Source organism: Acanthaster planci, linkage group LG02, assembly GCF_054643075.1.
Source record: "Acanthaster planci isolate LZ-2023a linkage group LG02, COTS_SCS, whole genome shotgun sequence".
In the NCBI taxonomy this organism is placed as follows: domain Eukaryota; kingdom Metazoa; phylum Echinodermata; class Asteroidea; order Valvatida; family Acanthasteridae; genus Acanthaster; species Acanthaster planci.
In genome coordinates, this window is record NC_141778.1 from 2857439 (window position 1) to 2874394 (window position 16956).

The 16956-nt window shown below is 39.3% G+C and overlaps 1 protein-coding gene across 7 annotated transcripts in view; it reads left to right on the plus strand.

Moving 5' to 3' along the window:
* The window catches only part of LOC110975307 (uncharacterized), a 46195-nt gene that overhangs the window by 7174 nt on the left and 22065 nt on the right, over positions 1 to 16956 (plus strand). For 4 of the 7 annotated variants that reach the window (XM_022227689.2, XM_087132729.1, XM_087132727.1 and 1 more), the window contains exons 3-5: positions 979 to 1049; positions 3995 to 4102; positions 4771 to 4851. In XM_022227689.2, coding sequence (XP_022083381.2) covers positions 4803 to 4851 — 49 coding nt within the window. In that variant the 5' untranslated portion in view covers positions 979 to 1049; positions 3995 to 4102; positions 4771 to 4802. Of the gene's footprint in view, positions 1 to 978; positions 1050 to 3994; positions 4103 to 4770; positions 4863 to 16214; positions 16601 to 16956 lie in introns of those variants that run through there. The other 3 variants (XM_087132732.1, XM_087132728.1, XM_087132731.1) reach the window with 3 other exon arrangements.

Consider the following 16956-nt stretch of genomic DNA (forward strand, 5'->3'; position numbering starts at 1 on the left):
TAAGCAACCAGGTGGCGGGAAAGATCTTTCTAAATCCCAGATCTTTCTAAATCAATCAGGAGGATTTGGCAGACTTTGTAGGACAGGAAACATACAACCCTGCCACTGTTAATTTGCACAGGATGTAAATGCCCCTTGAAAGATTAGGCCTAAACTGAGCAAAAATGTTGTTGTTGTTGATTCCTACTTTTGGCTTTCGGAGGCATGGGTATTGCCAGGATTTTTTCCTTGGGGAAAAAATTTCCAAGAAGAAATTGGTGCAGTAGGGACAAAGCACTCATCAGGGGTCAATTTGAGGTTTTCCTCAAGCAAGTACATGTAGGTGATATTCATCCCCCTCATCGCCTTTTTTTGGAAATATTTTTTTCAAATTTTCTAGGGGAGGGCAAGCACCCCCCCTGGTCCCTCCTTGCCACGCCCATGTCTGGAGGATTCTGAGTAAAACTGTAGCGAGATTGGAAAGTGTGGATATTTATTTCTTCCCGCGTTGACTTAGAGGGTAAACTAACCCTAAAGGGAAGAACATTTTTCTTGCCATTTTTTGCCAGCGATTGGCAAAAATCGTTCTTAGAATCAGCCTGTGGCACCATCAGAGAGACATTAATTTGTCTGGAATCCCAGTTCTGTGATTAATCTTGATTGCTTGCAGGTTGTATGCGATTGCTAAAGACAAGTGCTTCCTGGCATTGACTATTGCACTGCTACATGTATGTTGCATGAAAGAGCCAAGGATGTCGCACACATGCTTACGACTTCTGGGGAAACAGGATTCTGTGGTTAGTCATAATGCGGATAAGCCCCCCTCCGTTTACTCCTCCCCCAGACCCTTCACCACTTGCCAAAACCTTAGGTCATTCCAGTGCAAGCTCAGCTGCTGTTTAACTCGGCCTGACTTTTGGGGCTGGAAATGATTGGAACTTTCCACTTACATGTAAGTTTTCCCAATGCTGAGTTCTTTATAATTCTTTCTGTTCAAAGCTTCCTGCTGAAATTCACTACTGTCTCAGGAAAAGTGGACTGAAACTCATCAGCATCCATAGGCAGTACAGGTACGTATAGGTACATGCATGTTTTATTTACCTCGTAATATTTTATGAATGAAATTGAGTAATCCCTTATTGCATACGTACATGTACATTATATGCGTACGGTACATGAACCCACGTCAACCCAGTATACCGGTATGGTCCTTAGCGTAAACGGTTACCTACAATGCCAACGTAAAACACTGTTATCAACATATGAAAAGGCCAGTTTTGAGATTGTGAAATTTACTTCTTGCCTTTTACTGAAAACTGAATTAAAGTGAATAACATCCCTTCAGTCATTACCGATCATTAGGAGCTTTCTACTTGCTAAATATATGCAGCTTGAGGTCAAACATGGGCCCTTTCTGTTTAGTTTGGTACATGTACGTATGGATACCTGGTACCTTGACTGTCAAGTATGGTACTCTGGCTATCTAGTTCTCTGGCCTTGCACTTCCCTGGCCATCCACTATACCCTGGCTGTCCACTATCCTAGGAACCTTTGCACTATCCTGGCAGTCCACTACCTTAGCCTTGCATTACCCTGCCCGTACATGTACGTATGGATACCTGGTACCTTGACTGTCAAGTATGGTACTCTGGCTATCTAGTTCTCTGGCCTTGCACTTCCCTGGCCATCCACTATACCCTGGCTGTCCACTATCCTACATGTAGGAGCCTTTGCACTATCCTGGCAGTCCACTACCTTAGCCTTGCACTACCCTGCTGGTACATGTAGCTGTCCAGGGGACTGGTGGACACTTTGGCTGTACACTGAAAGTCTTGGCTTTAGTAGATGGTAATAACATTCATGAATCTGCAGCTACGACTATGAAAGCCACAGGCTAGCGAGCCAGTGGTTTCAACCACTTTCCATAGAATTGTATGATACTCCTAGCCACAGTTAGGACTTTTGGGTCAGCCGTTCACTGCACCTGCAGAGCTGCAATTAGATGGAAAGAAAGATTTGCAAACTTATGATAGGTTTAATCAAAAACAGAGTCGACATACCGGTATGGATGTGATCTGCCTGGACAGAGGAGCGAGTGGTACCTGAAGGGCCATCAGTACAACATTGAATGAAAACATTCTATGATAGTAACGATTGGAAAGTGCAGAGTGTTAGAAAGAAAAAAAATAGCTTTAAGAGAAAAAACAATCTTGTCCAAGAAAACCTCCGAGGAAAATGACATGTAGCTCTTGATACAGAACTCTGGCAGATTTAGGGGGGAGGGGGGACATGCTCTGGGTGCATGCCGCCCCCTCACTATTCGACCCAAGTTTGCACCCGCCCATTCTGAAAATAATAGATCTGCCCTGGGAGATTGGCCTACAGACTTGTTAAAGCCAACTTAAAATTTCCTTGTTTGATCAAAGTGCTGATACACATGTGCATGTACATGTAGTTTTATGGGGTTTTATGGTGAGATCAGAGTTCAGCACATAATACATGTACATGTCCAATTGTAAATTGATATTGTTAATTTGATCAGGACATCAAGTTAACAACTACATCATGGATCAATAAGTTTTAAGCCATACTTTACCAGTACATGTATATTGAGAAAAGTTAATTGCATAATGAATAAAATACATGTACAGCACTTTTCTTTCAATCAATTTTTGGTATAATAAATACATTTTTAAATATCTGCTTCAGAATGTACAGTGTACATATATTTTTAGTGGGCATGTTTGCCTCAAGATCCGGGTAAAAATGTCTACCAAACTTCCTCCAAACGGGGGAAAAATTTACCCGTTATCAATTGAATAACCTTGGCATATGTGGCACAGGATAGCAGAGATACATGTATGTATTGCATAAAAACCATGCACACATTTATTTCCTGGTGTCTCCACAAAAGACTGAGATATTTAAGAAAACTTCAAAATCATTCGCTTTTACCCCAGTTGACGATACATTTGTGGAAACCAACGATAAAAGTTAAAGGATAAAAACTAGAAGCAAACACATAAGTCGCATTCTCAGTGCAAGAGGATAGGACAGTGTTGCAGTTGAGTCCAGCCCAACTTCACTATCCCTGCAAGTTAGCCCCAAGTCCATCATGAGCCATCCAACTGGAAATCAAGTCACAAGCTGTTGATTTTTTGGGACATATCACAATTGGAGCTGGTAGTCTGCATTTTTTTTCACAGGCTTCCTTGTGTGTAGGCCCTTCATGTGAATACATGTACATTACATGTACCGTATGTTAAATAATGCAGTTTTTATAATGTTACCAAGTATTCCCAAAGGGCCCAAACCAGGCTGAAGTAGGGATGCAGTTTTGATGTTGCAATAAAGACAAGCATTTTTGTATTTTTGTATCTACATGTATGTACATGAAGTTAACCAAAAACCGAAAATGGAAAAACTTTTCTTTTGCTTCTGTTTCTTCCTCACTATAAATAACGACAAATTGAATACATGTACAGCTGTTAAACCTGGATTAGAATAAATTTAGACAATTCCCAACAATTATCCTTTCTTTAGATCAAAAGGACATGATTTTTGCTTAAAAAGTGAACAGGTTTTGTGTAAGAGAAGTTGAGGAATGTGCATGTACCTTCTGGGCAAGATGTAATTACTAACACAAAGTGGGTCAGTTGATCAGATAGGAATTAATCATGACATTGATCAATTCACTTTTTATGACTGAGAGCCCTATTCCCCACTCAATCATTTGAACGATTTCACTGTCAGTACCAGAAGGGTGACTGTTCTTTTATGTCCTTTGGGGGGAATTTTTTTTTCTCATAGGAGCCAACCCTTCCATAAAATTTCTGGCTTTGTTCCTGAACAAACATTTACATAAATCTTATCCAAATTGAAGATCAGGGACAGAGATTGTCAAAAAGAAAAAAATGCAGTCCATAATGTTACAAGCTTGAGGAAGCTGTAAAGAGCTGTTTCCCTCCGTTCATTTCCTTGTCTTCCTCATGGTTTTTTTATTTCTCTTCCACAGACTTTAGGGGAACTTATTTTTAGTGGTGACGAATCCATCTGAGATGTAAGCAATCTACAGACATCACAGCCTGGCTGAACCTGTTTGACCGACACAACTGGCTGACTGGTGGGTACAGAGAACAGATAAAATTGTTTTGCGGAATACATGCAATTGGGGACGGTGGGATTTTGGTTTTATCTGATCTCATGTTCATTCAGCCGAGCAAGCACCAATTTCAGGGTGATTACGAGTGACAGTGAAAAAGAGAATGAAGAAGTTCTCAGTTTTTGAGATGGGAGGACAAGCTTTGGACAAATTGGACCTATGGACCTATTCCAGGGAGAACCCATGGAATCAGGCGGGGATTGAAAACTCAATCCACATGCTGACCTACACCTGGGTGGGACTCAAACCTCCGACCCAAACCCAGAGGTGCGGAAGGGCGAGGAAAATACTGCTACATTCACGCCACCCTCAATAAGCCTTTTGCGAGTAAAATTTGAACAAAATCTGGTACTCTGAATTCTTTGAATTCACATGAAAAAAACAATTTGACTTCTCCATACTAAAGATGCTATTGCTGTATCTCGTGATTCGGTGCATTGCACATAAGAGACACCTTGTAACAATACACTGTTCTCAATGGATAAGAAGGGCACAGAGGAACCAGTCCTTTCTAGAGATGGTGGTCGCTATGCGAAAGCGTGCCCTGAATCATGAGGTATGTGTAGCAGCAGTGTATTTAGTCTGGGGATATCAAATTGTAATACGTCCATTTGTTTGATTTATTGAAGGTTGAACAAGAGGGTTTGGTTTCCAGATCAGCATGGCTGCCAGCCAAGAGGGTCGAGATGCATTGGAAGGACCAAACACAGGTTAGTCCAAGGTACATGTAGTTAATGAAGCTGTAAAGTAAGGTTGTAGAAACAGCCTCCTCCGAGTCCTTGTGGTTATTCAATAATTTTTTTCGCTCGTTAAATCATTACCGGCCATGTGAAAACAGTGCCCAAGCAGGAAATAATTGACAGGACAGTTCCTTTTGTATTTGTTTCAGGTCTGAATGATGTAACTGGAATGCTATATTTTAAGCCTACATGTACAGTGTACATATCATCTTTTCCCCATCTTCTGCAGCCTTTGGGCTTTGACTTAATTCCTAGTTGCTGTTGCCTATAGAAGCCACTTCTGATTTCATTTCTGCATACTTTGGCAAATTTTCAATTTCATACCGTGTTTAAAAGCAAGAGTTTGGAGCCATTCATTAAACACTGAAGACTGTGCATATGGGCATGACTTACACAAACTGCTGGACCCAAAGATGGAGGCCAAGCTAAAATAAAGCAGTTAAAATAACTAGAGAAACGTGTTTGTAAACAAACACAGAGCTGGTTCGGGACTGTTTTACCAACAAGATAAGTATTGTTGATCAAAGCTCTCAAACTAACCCAAATGCTGGGTTGAAAACGTGTACAAAGTCAAGGGGCTGAAATAAATATTGAAAAAACAAGAGTAAATCACATGACGACGTCATCATGACGTCATTTATATACAATAATTTCTGTATCAAGATTTTTGTTGGCTGTCACTTTGAAAACGAGCAAACATTCGAAAGGGTTCAAAATTGTGCCTTGGAAAGGTGTACAAAGTTAACGGGCAAAAAACCCCATTTGGAGAAACACTGCTCTTTTAAGTTCGTGTCACGTGATTTGCGCTTAAACTGAACAATTTTATGAAATATTACTTCATATTCGGACCCTTAGGCATATTACAAATAAAACAACACAGCGTAAAGTACCCGATTTCTCCTTTGTTCTTATAGTAATCTTGCGCCAAAGTTAAAGACTACTTGTTCACTTTTATTAAGTAGAAAAACGTGTACAAAACGTATGAGCAAATATTCAGGTCATCGTGACGTCATCCCTTTGAAATAAGTCGTGCATCAGGGTCTTTGTTGGCTATTACTTTGGGAACGATCAGAGACTGCAAAGTTACCGAAATTGTCGCTGAAAAACGTGTACAAAGTCAATGGGCTATAAACTTGTTTGCAGAAACACTGCTCCTTTAAGTTCGTGTCACGTGATTTGCGCTTAACCTGAACAATTTTTATGAAATATTACTTCATATTCGGACTCTTAGGCATATTTCAAATAAAATAACAGAGCGTAAAGTACCCGATTTCTCCTTTGTTCTGATAGTAATCTTGCGCCGAAGTTAAAGACTACTTGTTCACTTGTGTTAAGTAGAAAAACGTGTACAAAACCTATGGGGAAAAATGAAATATTCAAAAATGAATATAAAATAAGGGGATGATGTCATCATGACGTCATCCCTTTGCAATAAATCTTGCATCAGGGTCTTCGTTGGCTATCACTTTGGGAACGATCAAAGACTGCAAAGTTACCGAAATTGTCGCTCAAAAGCGTGTACAAAGTCAATGGGCTATAAACTTGTTTGCAGAAACACTGCTTCTTTAAGTTCGTGTCACGTGATTTGCGCCTAAACTGAACAGTTTTTATGAAATATTACTTCATATTCGGACTCTCAGGCATATTTCAAATAAAATAACAGAGCGTAAAGTACCCGATTTCTCCTTTGTTCTGATAGTAATCTTGCGCCGAAGTTAAAGACTACTTGTTCACTTGTGTTAAGTAGAAAAACGTGTACAAAACCTATGGGGAAAAATTAAATATTCAAAAATGAATATAAAATAAGGGGATGATGTCATCATGACGTCATCCCTTTGAAATAAATCTTGCATCGGCATCTTCGTTGGCTATCACTTTGGGAACGATCAAAGACTGCAAAGTTACCAAAATTGTCGCTCAAAAACGTGTACAAAGTCAATGGGCTATAAACTTGTTTGCAGAAACACTGCTTCTTTAAGTTCGTGTCACGTGATTTCCGCTTAAACTGGACAATTTTTATGAAATATTACTTCATATTCGGACTCTTAGGCATATTTCAAATAAAATAACAGAGCGTAAAGTACCCGATTTTGCCTTTGTTCTTATAGTAATCTTGCGCCGAAGTTAAAGACTACTTGTTCACTTGTGTCAAGTCGAAAAACGTGTACAAAACCTATGGGGAAAAATGAAATATTCAAAAATAAATATAAAATAAGGTGATGATGTCATCATGACGTCATCCCTTTGCAATAAATCTTGCATCGGGGTCTTCGTTGGCTATCACTTTGGGAACGATGAAAGACTGCAAAGTTACCAAAATTGTCGCTCAAAAACGTGTACAAAGTCAATGGGCTAGAAACACGTGTGTAGGAAAACTGCTCCTTTAATTTCATGTCACGTGATTTTTGTCTAAACTGGGAAAAACTTATGAAATATTATTTAATATTTGGACACTTGGGTATATTTGCGATCGAACGGAAGGGAAAATTTAGTCTGATTTCTTCTTCGTTCTGGTAGTAATTCTGGGTCGAAGTTGAGGACTGCTCACGCATTATGCGGGACAATGTGTGTACAAACCCTATGTTGTGCAACAGCGCCATACATGGTTCAATATGGGACAGTTTCTTGAAAATTGAAAGCCCATGCAGGTGTGACCGTAATTCTGCAATAGCGCCCTCATAGCCTGATATACGACAGTCCGAAAACTGTGTGCAATCTGTGTACAAAGTCTATGGGGGAAAATTAATTCTTCAAAAATCAATAATAAATAAACTACTTAAGTTATCACTGTGAATTTCTTCTAGGACCGTCCTTGGATGATCACACAACTATCCTCCAAGTTTGAAATTCTTCTGATTTTCCTAGGTGCCAAAGTGTAGGGGTAGAAAAACTTGGCTGAAGAAGAAGAAAAAACTAGAGAGAAGTGTTTGTAAACAAGTACAAACACAGAGCTGGTTCGGGACTGTTACACCCACAAAATAAGTATTGGCAATTGTGATGGAAAAACCGCAAACTATGAGAGAGTAAACATGAACAATTTAGTATTCTGGACGTGACATATACCCCCGACAAAGTGTCATTTATAATCAGTTTCAACAAATGCAATTGGATGTCTACTTCTGAAGATAATCTGATATGACTTGTCACGTGATATTATTCTCACGGTTGAGAGTTTGCTTTGTACTTTGTGGAGCTTCTCACAATAGCTTAAAAATTATAATACTTAAAAATATAATATACACCTTCTTTGACTGTTGACGTCATCACGAGTGGATGTGATACCAGTTACAAGAATTGTATTTCTTTAATGTCACGTGACTTGTCACCAGATGAGATCAGAATCAAATCAGATCAATTTGGGTCTAAAACCCTTCCATTTCCAGCCAGACACAAAGTTTCAACTGCATCGGACCTGTACTTTTCGAGGTCTGAAGAGATCCCCTTTAAAGTCACGTGACTTGTCTCCTGAAGACGTCATCATCACTAAATATGCTCAATATTTGCCTAAAGCACTAGCTCTCCAGAATATAAGCAGGGTTTCAACCCAGCACTAACAACGACAGACTCATTCCGTTAAAAAAAAACGTAATGGCTTTCACCACTTGTAAACAATAAGCCTACTTGTGGTTTCAAAAACATATTACATATCCTAGCACTTGCTGGAAACCGAATGTTGCGAAAGGCCACGGTTGGTTTGATATGGGTTTATATTCAAAATTTGATAATAAATCACGTGATGACGTCATCATGACGTAAATATTTTAGAATTATCTTCGTTGTATAGTTATTGCTTGCTGTGAGTTGACGATAATCAACGATTACTAAGGTACGAAAATAGTGCCTCGAAAACGAGTACAATGTCAAGGGGCTGAAATTAATATTGCAAAATTAATAATAAAGCACATGATGACGTCAACAAGACGTCATAAATTTGGACGTGTCTTTGCATAAGAGTCTTTGTTGGCTGTAGTTTTGAAGGTGATCAAAGCTCTCAAAATTACCCAAATGCTGGCTTGAAAACGTGTACACAGTCAAGGGGCTGAAATAAATATTGAAAAAAACAAGAGTAAATCACATGATGACGTGATCATGACGTCATTTATTTAGAATAATATCTGTATCAAGGTCTTTGTTGGCTGTTACTTTAAAAACGATCAAAAATCCGAAGGGGTTCAAAATTGTGCCTTGAAAACGTGTACAAAGTCAATGGGCTATAAACTTGTTTGCAGAAACACTGCTCCTTTAAGTTCATGTCACGTGATTAAACGGAACAATTTTTATGAAATATTACTTCATATTCGGACTCTTCGGCATATTTCAAATAAAATAACAGAGCGTAAAGTACCCGATTTCTCCTTTGTTCTGATAGTAATCTTGCGCCAAAGTTGAAGACTACTTGTTCACTTGTGTTAAGTAGAAAAACGTGTACAAAACCTATTGGGAAAAAATAAATATTCAAAAACGAATATAAAATAAGGGGATGATGTCATCATGACGTCATCCCTTTGCAATAAATCTTGCATCGGGGTCTTCGTTGGCTATCACTTTGGGAACGATCAAAGACTGCAAAGTTACCAAAATTGTCGCTCAAAAACGTGTACAAAGTCAATGGGCTAGAAACACGTGTGCAGGAAAACTGCTCATTTAATTTCATGTCACGTGATTTTTGTCTAAACTGGGAAAAACTTATGAAATATTATTTAATATTTGGACACTTGGGTATATTTGCGATCGAACGGAAGGGAAAATTTAGTCTGATTTCTTCTTCGTTCTGGTAGTAATTCTGGGTCGAAGTTGAGGACTGCTCACGCATTATGCGGGACAATGTGTGTACAAACCCTATGTTGTGCAACAACGCCATACATGGCTCAATATGGGACAGTTTCTTGAAAATTGAAAGCCCAGGCAGGTGTGACCGTAATTCTGCAATAGCGCCCTCATAGCCTGATATAGGACAGTCCGAAAACTGTGTGCAATCTGTGTACAAAGTCTATGGGAAAAAATTAATTCTTCAAAAATCAATAATAAATAAACTACTTAAGTTATCACTGTGAATTTCTTCTAGGACCGTCCTTGGATGATCACACAACTATCCTCCAAGTTTGAAATTGTTTTGATTTTCCTAAGTGCCAAAGTGTAGGGGTAGAAAAACGTGGCTGAAGAAGAAGAAAAAAAAAAAAAAAAAAAAAAAAAAAATAAAAAAAAGAAAAAAAAAAAACAGAACGATTTCAATACCTGGTTCGGCTGAACTGCCGAACCAGCTAAAAAAAAGGAAAGAAAAAAAAAAACAGAACGATTTCAATACCTGGTTCGGCTGAACTGCCGAACCAGCTAAAAATGGCTTCAATTAACTCCTTCACCTAAACATAACTGATAGGTAGATGCAAGTAGAACTCAGAAATGGATAATAATTTGAAGAACTTCGCTGGATGTCTAGTCATCATGCCGTGTCAAAGTCTGACTTGTCATATCCGTTGCCCTTTGACCTGCTTGTAGTCTCACACTCAGTGGCAAAGTTAAGCTCTTGAATGGATTACCTAAATCCCCAGGAAACTTTATGAAAGCCATAATGATCGAATATGCATGTGTACAGGTCTATTTATGCTTGTGGATTTTTACTGGTGATAAACAAGTTGTGATGACTCTATTCAGATCAAGGACAACAGAAAAAGAAAAAATTCATCCAAACAAAAGAGCAGTAATTTGGGATTTTGGCATGGGTCCAGGCACAATTTTGGTCATTTTGGAGACTGGAGAGAGATTTTTCCCCAGGATCTTGTTTTGAGAAAAAGAAGTATAAAATGAAATTGCTGTAGATTTTTGTTTTATTTTGAGGGGGAGCCCCCCTCGCAGTCAAAATTTGCTACATGTACATTACAGCCAGTAGCATCTTGTACTGAGACTAATGAGCCCCCTCCATCATGAGTAACACATCCAGCCACAATAACACTCACGAATCCAGGCCCAAATGCATCTAGAAGGAAATGACACCAAGCAACTTTGGCACCTGTTGCTTGGGGACATTTTCTTCTAGTTGAATTCACAAGTGTGTTAATCTGTGACTCATGTCTAAGTTTAGATGAGGAAAAAGCCATTTAACAGACACTTAGACATTCATGACACATGTATCATGTAGCTGTGTCCTAGTGTCACACAGTTGTGTAAAACCTATAGCAACATTCTACAAATCCATGTACTGTATGGAAACCACACAAGAAATTGAGAGCAGTGCCTATACCTGTGCATGTAAAGACCTACATATACATGTACACGTATGATTTTAATAATAATAAGCATTACCGCAAATGGGTCATTAGCGAGACATTCCCATAAGAACATGCACAAAATTTTTCCAACTTTACTGTCCCATAATTCAATATTCCCTGGTCTGATCTGAACCAAACTGTGTATGTTTTCAATTTAGACCCTAATCTATCGTCTCTCAAATTTTGGACAAACAAATTTGGCCTCCTCCTGGTAGTTTGAAAATACGGAGACACTGAAATGTCTCCCTAAAAGCCAATGTCTCCCTAAAAGCCAATGTCTCCCTAAAAGCCAATGTCTCCCTAAAAGCCAATGTCTCCCTAAAAGCCAATGTCTCCCTAAGGCTGAAAAATATACCATAAAATGTCTCCCAATTTGTAAATATATATATATTATTCTTTATATAGTGCATTACATTAATACATTTTTTGTGTAAATGCAAAGGCACAAAATCTCAATGTGCTTCACAGATTAAAACAGCGGGAAATATGATTCCATAAAATATCTGTAACATGCAATTAGCAAATTAAAAATACAAAATGTACATGTATCCCAAATTCGTGGAGTGAAACTGCATTTCAAGTACAATAGAGTACAACAAACCAAGAATTATAAATAAAACATGGTCAGTTACACTTAACACACAGGATTAGAGAACAATCACTTATAAGCCTGTCGATAAAAATGTGTTTTTAGGGCTGCCCTAAATGTGGAAAGTGACATTGAATATAATACATGTGTGGCAGATTATTACACAGACAAGGTGCTACAGAAAAGGGAACATGTGTGCCTCCTGTATTCGGTTACTACATGCATCGAGGTTGGATTAGGCATGTATGGACTGACGAACGTGTGACTATAGCATTTTTGTTAAGCCATCAACACTCTGATAAATACATGTACATGTAGGTACTTCATCATGTAAGAATTTGTAAACAAAAAGTAAAATCTTCAACTCAATTTGCTGAGTGATAGAAATCCATAAAAATGACGACGACGCAGACCGGGAGTGATGTGCTCAAGTTTGGAGACAGACTTTGGATATGGAGGATTCAGAACTGAGTTATGCCACCAAGACGTTGCCACTAAGAGACCACTTTAATTTGTCATAGTGCATTGTGGGCAATAGAAACATACACATGTAGAAACACATTCTATTCGCCGGCTGTGTGCAGGGAATTTACAAGTATATCATTTCTGATGTTTTGTTTAACAGGAAAGAATAATCGTAAATGTATTTTGATTAGTCTATTGTCTATTTCTATTGTATGGAAAGTGCCAATCTAAGAAAAGGTTTCCTGACGTGGTCCAGGCCTACAGTACAAACTGCGGCAAGGCACTCCGAATTGACTGTACTATGCTACCGTGTATACTGGTACTTTAAAAACTGTTCATGGCGTGCTGTTTTGTGAATAAACCTTATTATGACTGGGTTAATTGACACAGAAATAATTATAGAGCATTCATAAGTTGTCAAGTGTATGAACATGTACATGTATCTCCGAAGGTGTCGATATACTGACTGGTACATTTGTTATCCTTGCTCATCATGAACACATGTGTATAAAGGCATGTACATTTGTACATGGAGGTCTTAATAGTGTAACAAACATGTGGATCTGACTTGAAATTATTTACGTGGCAGGACAAGTTGAAAGAAACAACACCGTCACAATGATAATAGGGTCTGCAGTGTTTTAGTCAGAAACACAGACTAATATCATTGGAAGTGCGGTGCTGATGAAGCTAGAAAGGCTAAAGGAACATGTCGGTCATGGCTATCGTAACGGTTGTAGTGGTCATGACTATTGCAACGATCACGGCGATCACAACTGTTGGAGCGGGGACAGCGATCTCGGTAGTCCCGAGAATCACACTGGGTGGGACGAGAATGGTAGTCTCGGAAAATCGGGGGAGTCTCGTTGGCCATAGTAGGAATCCCGGGGAAGATCAGGGGTGGGGACTGTTAGAGTAGCACGGGTAGTAGCAAGTTGGGGATGGGGAATGTTGCCGATAGGATAAGCAGGACCAACGGGGGCTGTGAGAACGACGGCGTGCACACTGAATATCGCCAAGACAACTGTCTGATTTATGCAGGAGATGGGCTAGGGTGGAGTCTATAGAGGAACCGAGTGAAGATGCGGTGGGCGTGGTAGAGGTGGTAGGAATGGAGTGGGCATGGTACCTGTAGCAGCGATAGGGGCTGGTGGAGATGAGCAGAGTGCCACCAGTGCTATCTCCAGAAATGGGGCAGGGAGTTAGGCCTTGAAATCAAGTAAATGGGATGTGGAGTTGGTTGGAGGAGACATGGTGAGTACAGTCTATCAATAACCTAAAGAATACAATGCAAAAGCCTTAAATAAATATGGAAAATCACAATGAACAAGGCCAAATAAAGTGCAAACTTTGTATGCATTTGGTAAAATAAAAAAGAAAAACACAACTACCGGGTATGTAAATGGCAAGTGTGGAGAACAAAATATTCCAACAGGAAATGTAAAAAATCCAAAAGTGCAATTGATAAACAATTAACAGAGCGTACAAGGTAGCGATTTAACTCTAAAAGTGCCAAGAGAAGTAAACCAATTAAATGGTGGAACAAAGCAAAATCAAACGCTCAAAAAGCAACAACAAGAAACTGAAAATGATGTACAAGAACTTGCAAACAGACATCTGCTTGGCTCCGTCAAAAGAAGAAAACGAAATGGCTAGTTGAAAAAAAGGTAGGATCCAGAGGAAGCAGGAACACAAGGAATTCGGAAGAATGTTTCAGAGGAGTAAACAGGAACAGTTCGGACATGTACACATGTATCAGAGAAGTTCATCAAGTGGCTGGATGGCTAGATGAGAGCAGGAACGGTTCCAAGCAGTTGAATACAGGTGGAGAACTTCAAAACAGGAGAAGTTTGGAGAAGTGGCCAGAATTGTAACATGCGGATCTGACTTGAAATTATTTGCGTGGCCAAAAAAGTTGAAGAAAAGACACTCTTTTTGAGAAAGACGGACTAATATTGGCATGTGTGGTGCTGATGAAGCGAGGAAAGCTGAAGAAAGACTGAGGGACGATTGAAGAAGAGCTGAAGACAGAATATTCTGAGGGGGATTTTACACAGTGTGATGCAGGCTGGGTGGTAACTGCCTGAACCTATGGTCCAAGTTGTGGTTGTAAGATTGTAGACAAAGTGTCGTTGAGACTGGGAGTACTTTGTGCTACTGTACTACTGTACATGAACTCCGACACTGCTGGGATGGACCACAGAGAAAATGTATTCATGTAAGGTCACAAATCTACCACGAATGGAAACTTAATGAAAGGTAAATTGAAAAGAATTTGCACGGCAATTGGAACAAGGATCTGCCAGATAATTAAAGAGGGAAGAATTCTAGGCTTACAATTTTGTACATGCATGTACGTACAATGCACAGTATTCAATAATGTTTCATCTGCCGTGTACATATCTGGTACATGTACTAGTACATGTGGATGTGGACTGGAACTACACTTTTAAGAAATTTTCTCAGGTATAAGTTTGGTCATTGACCAGTGTCTTGTCATAAAGAAAGTGTGACCTACAATGTACATGTACTGTACATGTACCCTACCCTACCCTTGAATATCCTAGGGATGCATTAGCATTCCAGCCCTCCCTCTCCACCTCTTGTCAGAGTCCATAGACATTGACCCTGGGCCCTAATCTGAATGTCAGGTGTCTCTGTTTCAACCCATAGTCTAGACTCATTTCAAGGCTCAAGGATCTCTGACCTGCTCTTTCAAACTGAGGACTGACTTGTTGTCTGCCCTTTCATTACAGCATTAGAGTTTGAATATACCAGCATTATAGATATTTGAGCTCTGGTTTTCATTCATATGCACAGGTAGTACTGTAATATCTGTGCAGTTGCCAACTTTCCCGGTACTTGCATGGGTATATAGTAGTAGTAGTAATCTTAATCGAATCCTCAAATTACAGAAAAAAGTTCTGCATATTATCAACAATTCTAATTACCCGGTACCATGAACCTAGTAATTCTCTCTTTTATAATTCTAACGTTTTAAAAGTTCATGATATCTATCATCATCAGCTGGGCTCCCTCATGCACCAACTCAACAATAACAAATTGCCTAAATCAATTTATTCACTGTTTACAAAAAATGATGGAATCCACTACTATTTTACACGACAATGTCATGAATTTCACAGGTCTCATGCCCAGACTGCATTTTCTAAAGCTACTGTAAAACATGAGGGGCCAAAGCGGTGGAGCTCAATTGACAATTCATTGAAAAACTGAATTGCCACTTCCTCTATGTTTAAGCGTAAATATAAATATAAATTATTAGATAACTATTTATCTAACAATTAAGTTATATATACCACAGGGTTACAGCCTACTTGTTACTGTTTGCATATGTGACCTGTCACCACAAAATGAGCTGAAAGTCGGAATTTTCAAAAACTGAGATATTGGTATTTTTGAATTCAGCAGAAAGAGAGCTTTCCAATGGAACGTACGTGGAACACTTAGGGTAAAAGTATCAGGTGACAATGTGACATTATTCTGGCAGCTTTGTGTCTTTGTCCCTGATACTTTTTTCAACATTTCAGACCAGGCAATTATAATGCTATTGTCGAAATTGCTGAGAAAATGATATTTTTAGGTATATTACTCTGCAAAACATTTGGAATTAAATAAGAGACGGGTTACCTTTTCCAAATATTACAAAACCCCAAAATTGACCTCCACTGCAATATGACTTAAAACCCTCAAAATAGGAAAGAGTGGGATGTGACTTTACTCTCATTTCGTCGTGACAGGTCACACATTATTTATTTGTGCACATTATTTTTTCTAGTTAACTTGTAATAATGTTTGTCGTTCTTGCAGTCTTGTCATAAGTGTCTGTGGATCCTCCACTGACAAGCAATGCTTCTTGGGGGTCTCCATCCATCAACTAAATATGTACCATTGCTAACTCTTTATGTTACATGGAAAATAAAGTGAAGCGATGATGATGATGATACTGCACTTCTACAGTCTTACAGTCCACAGCATGACAAGTACAGGGCTAATCGTTTCTAGAGCTTGTCAGCGGTCTTGTGGCTCCAGAGCCTTGAATCAAGGCCAGCATGAAGCTAATGGCTTGCCGCTCACCAAATTCTTCCCTGCCAGCCTGAGGTCAATGTGTTCAGTCGCCTGAACGGAGAACTGGAGGGTCCACTTGATCTGTGCAGGCAAAGATGTGTGTCCATGTACATGTACACGTACATGCATTTCAGGAATGTCAGGAGGAGAGACGTGGTGTACATGTACAGTAGCTTTTCAAACAGGATCCCACAGGAAGGTCTGGCTATTTTCCCATCAGATTGGGGATAAGACCGTGGAGCTTTAAAATGGACAGATGGATAAGACCAGCTGGGTTGATGAATGACTGTTTTCTCAGGCAAGACACATGGTAACTTTATAGTGATACGTAGGAAGGTTACAGTGCTCATGGACATGATAGAGTTTGATGAAGTTTCTGAAGTGATATTTTACTATTTTGAGAGGCAAAGTTGTAGTTTAGTTGTTCAAAATGAAGCACTTTCAAGTTGTAGGGTGTGACCCTCAAAGTTGGACCAGGGGGAGAAATATTTTGGGGAGTGTTTGTATAATTGTAAGATAGCCACAGGCCAGCGGGACCACTTGCACTTCATACATGTACGTGTACAGAGGAGTGGACTAGTGCTGGAAGGTAAGACGTGAGGTGGAGTGTGTGAAGCTGCATGGATGCCATGGAGAGATGTTTTGAAAATGTTGGATTGTTGATTG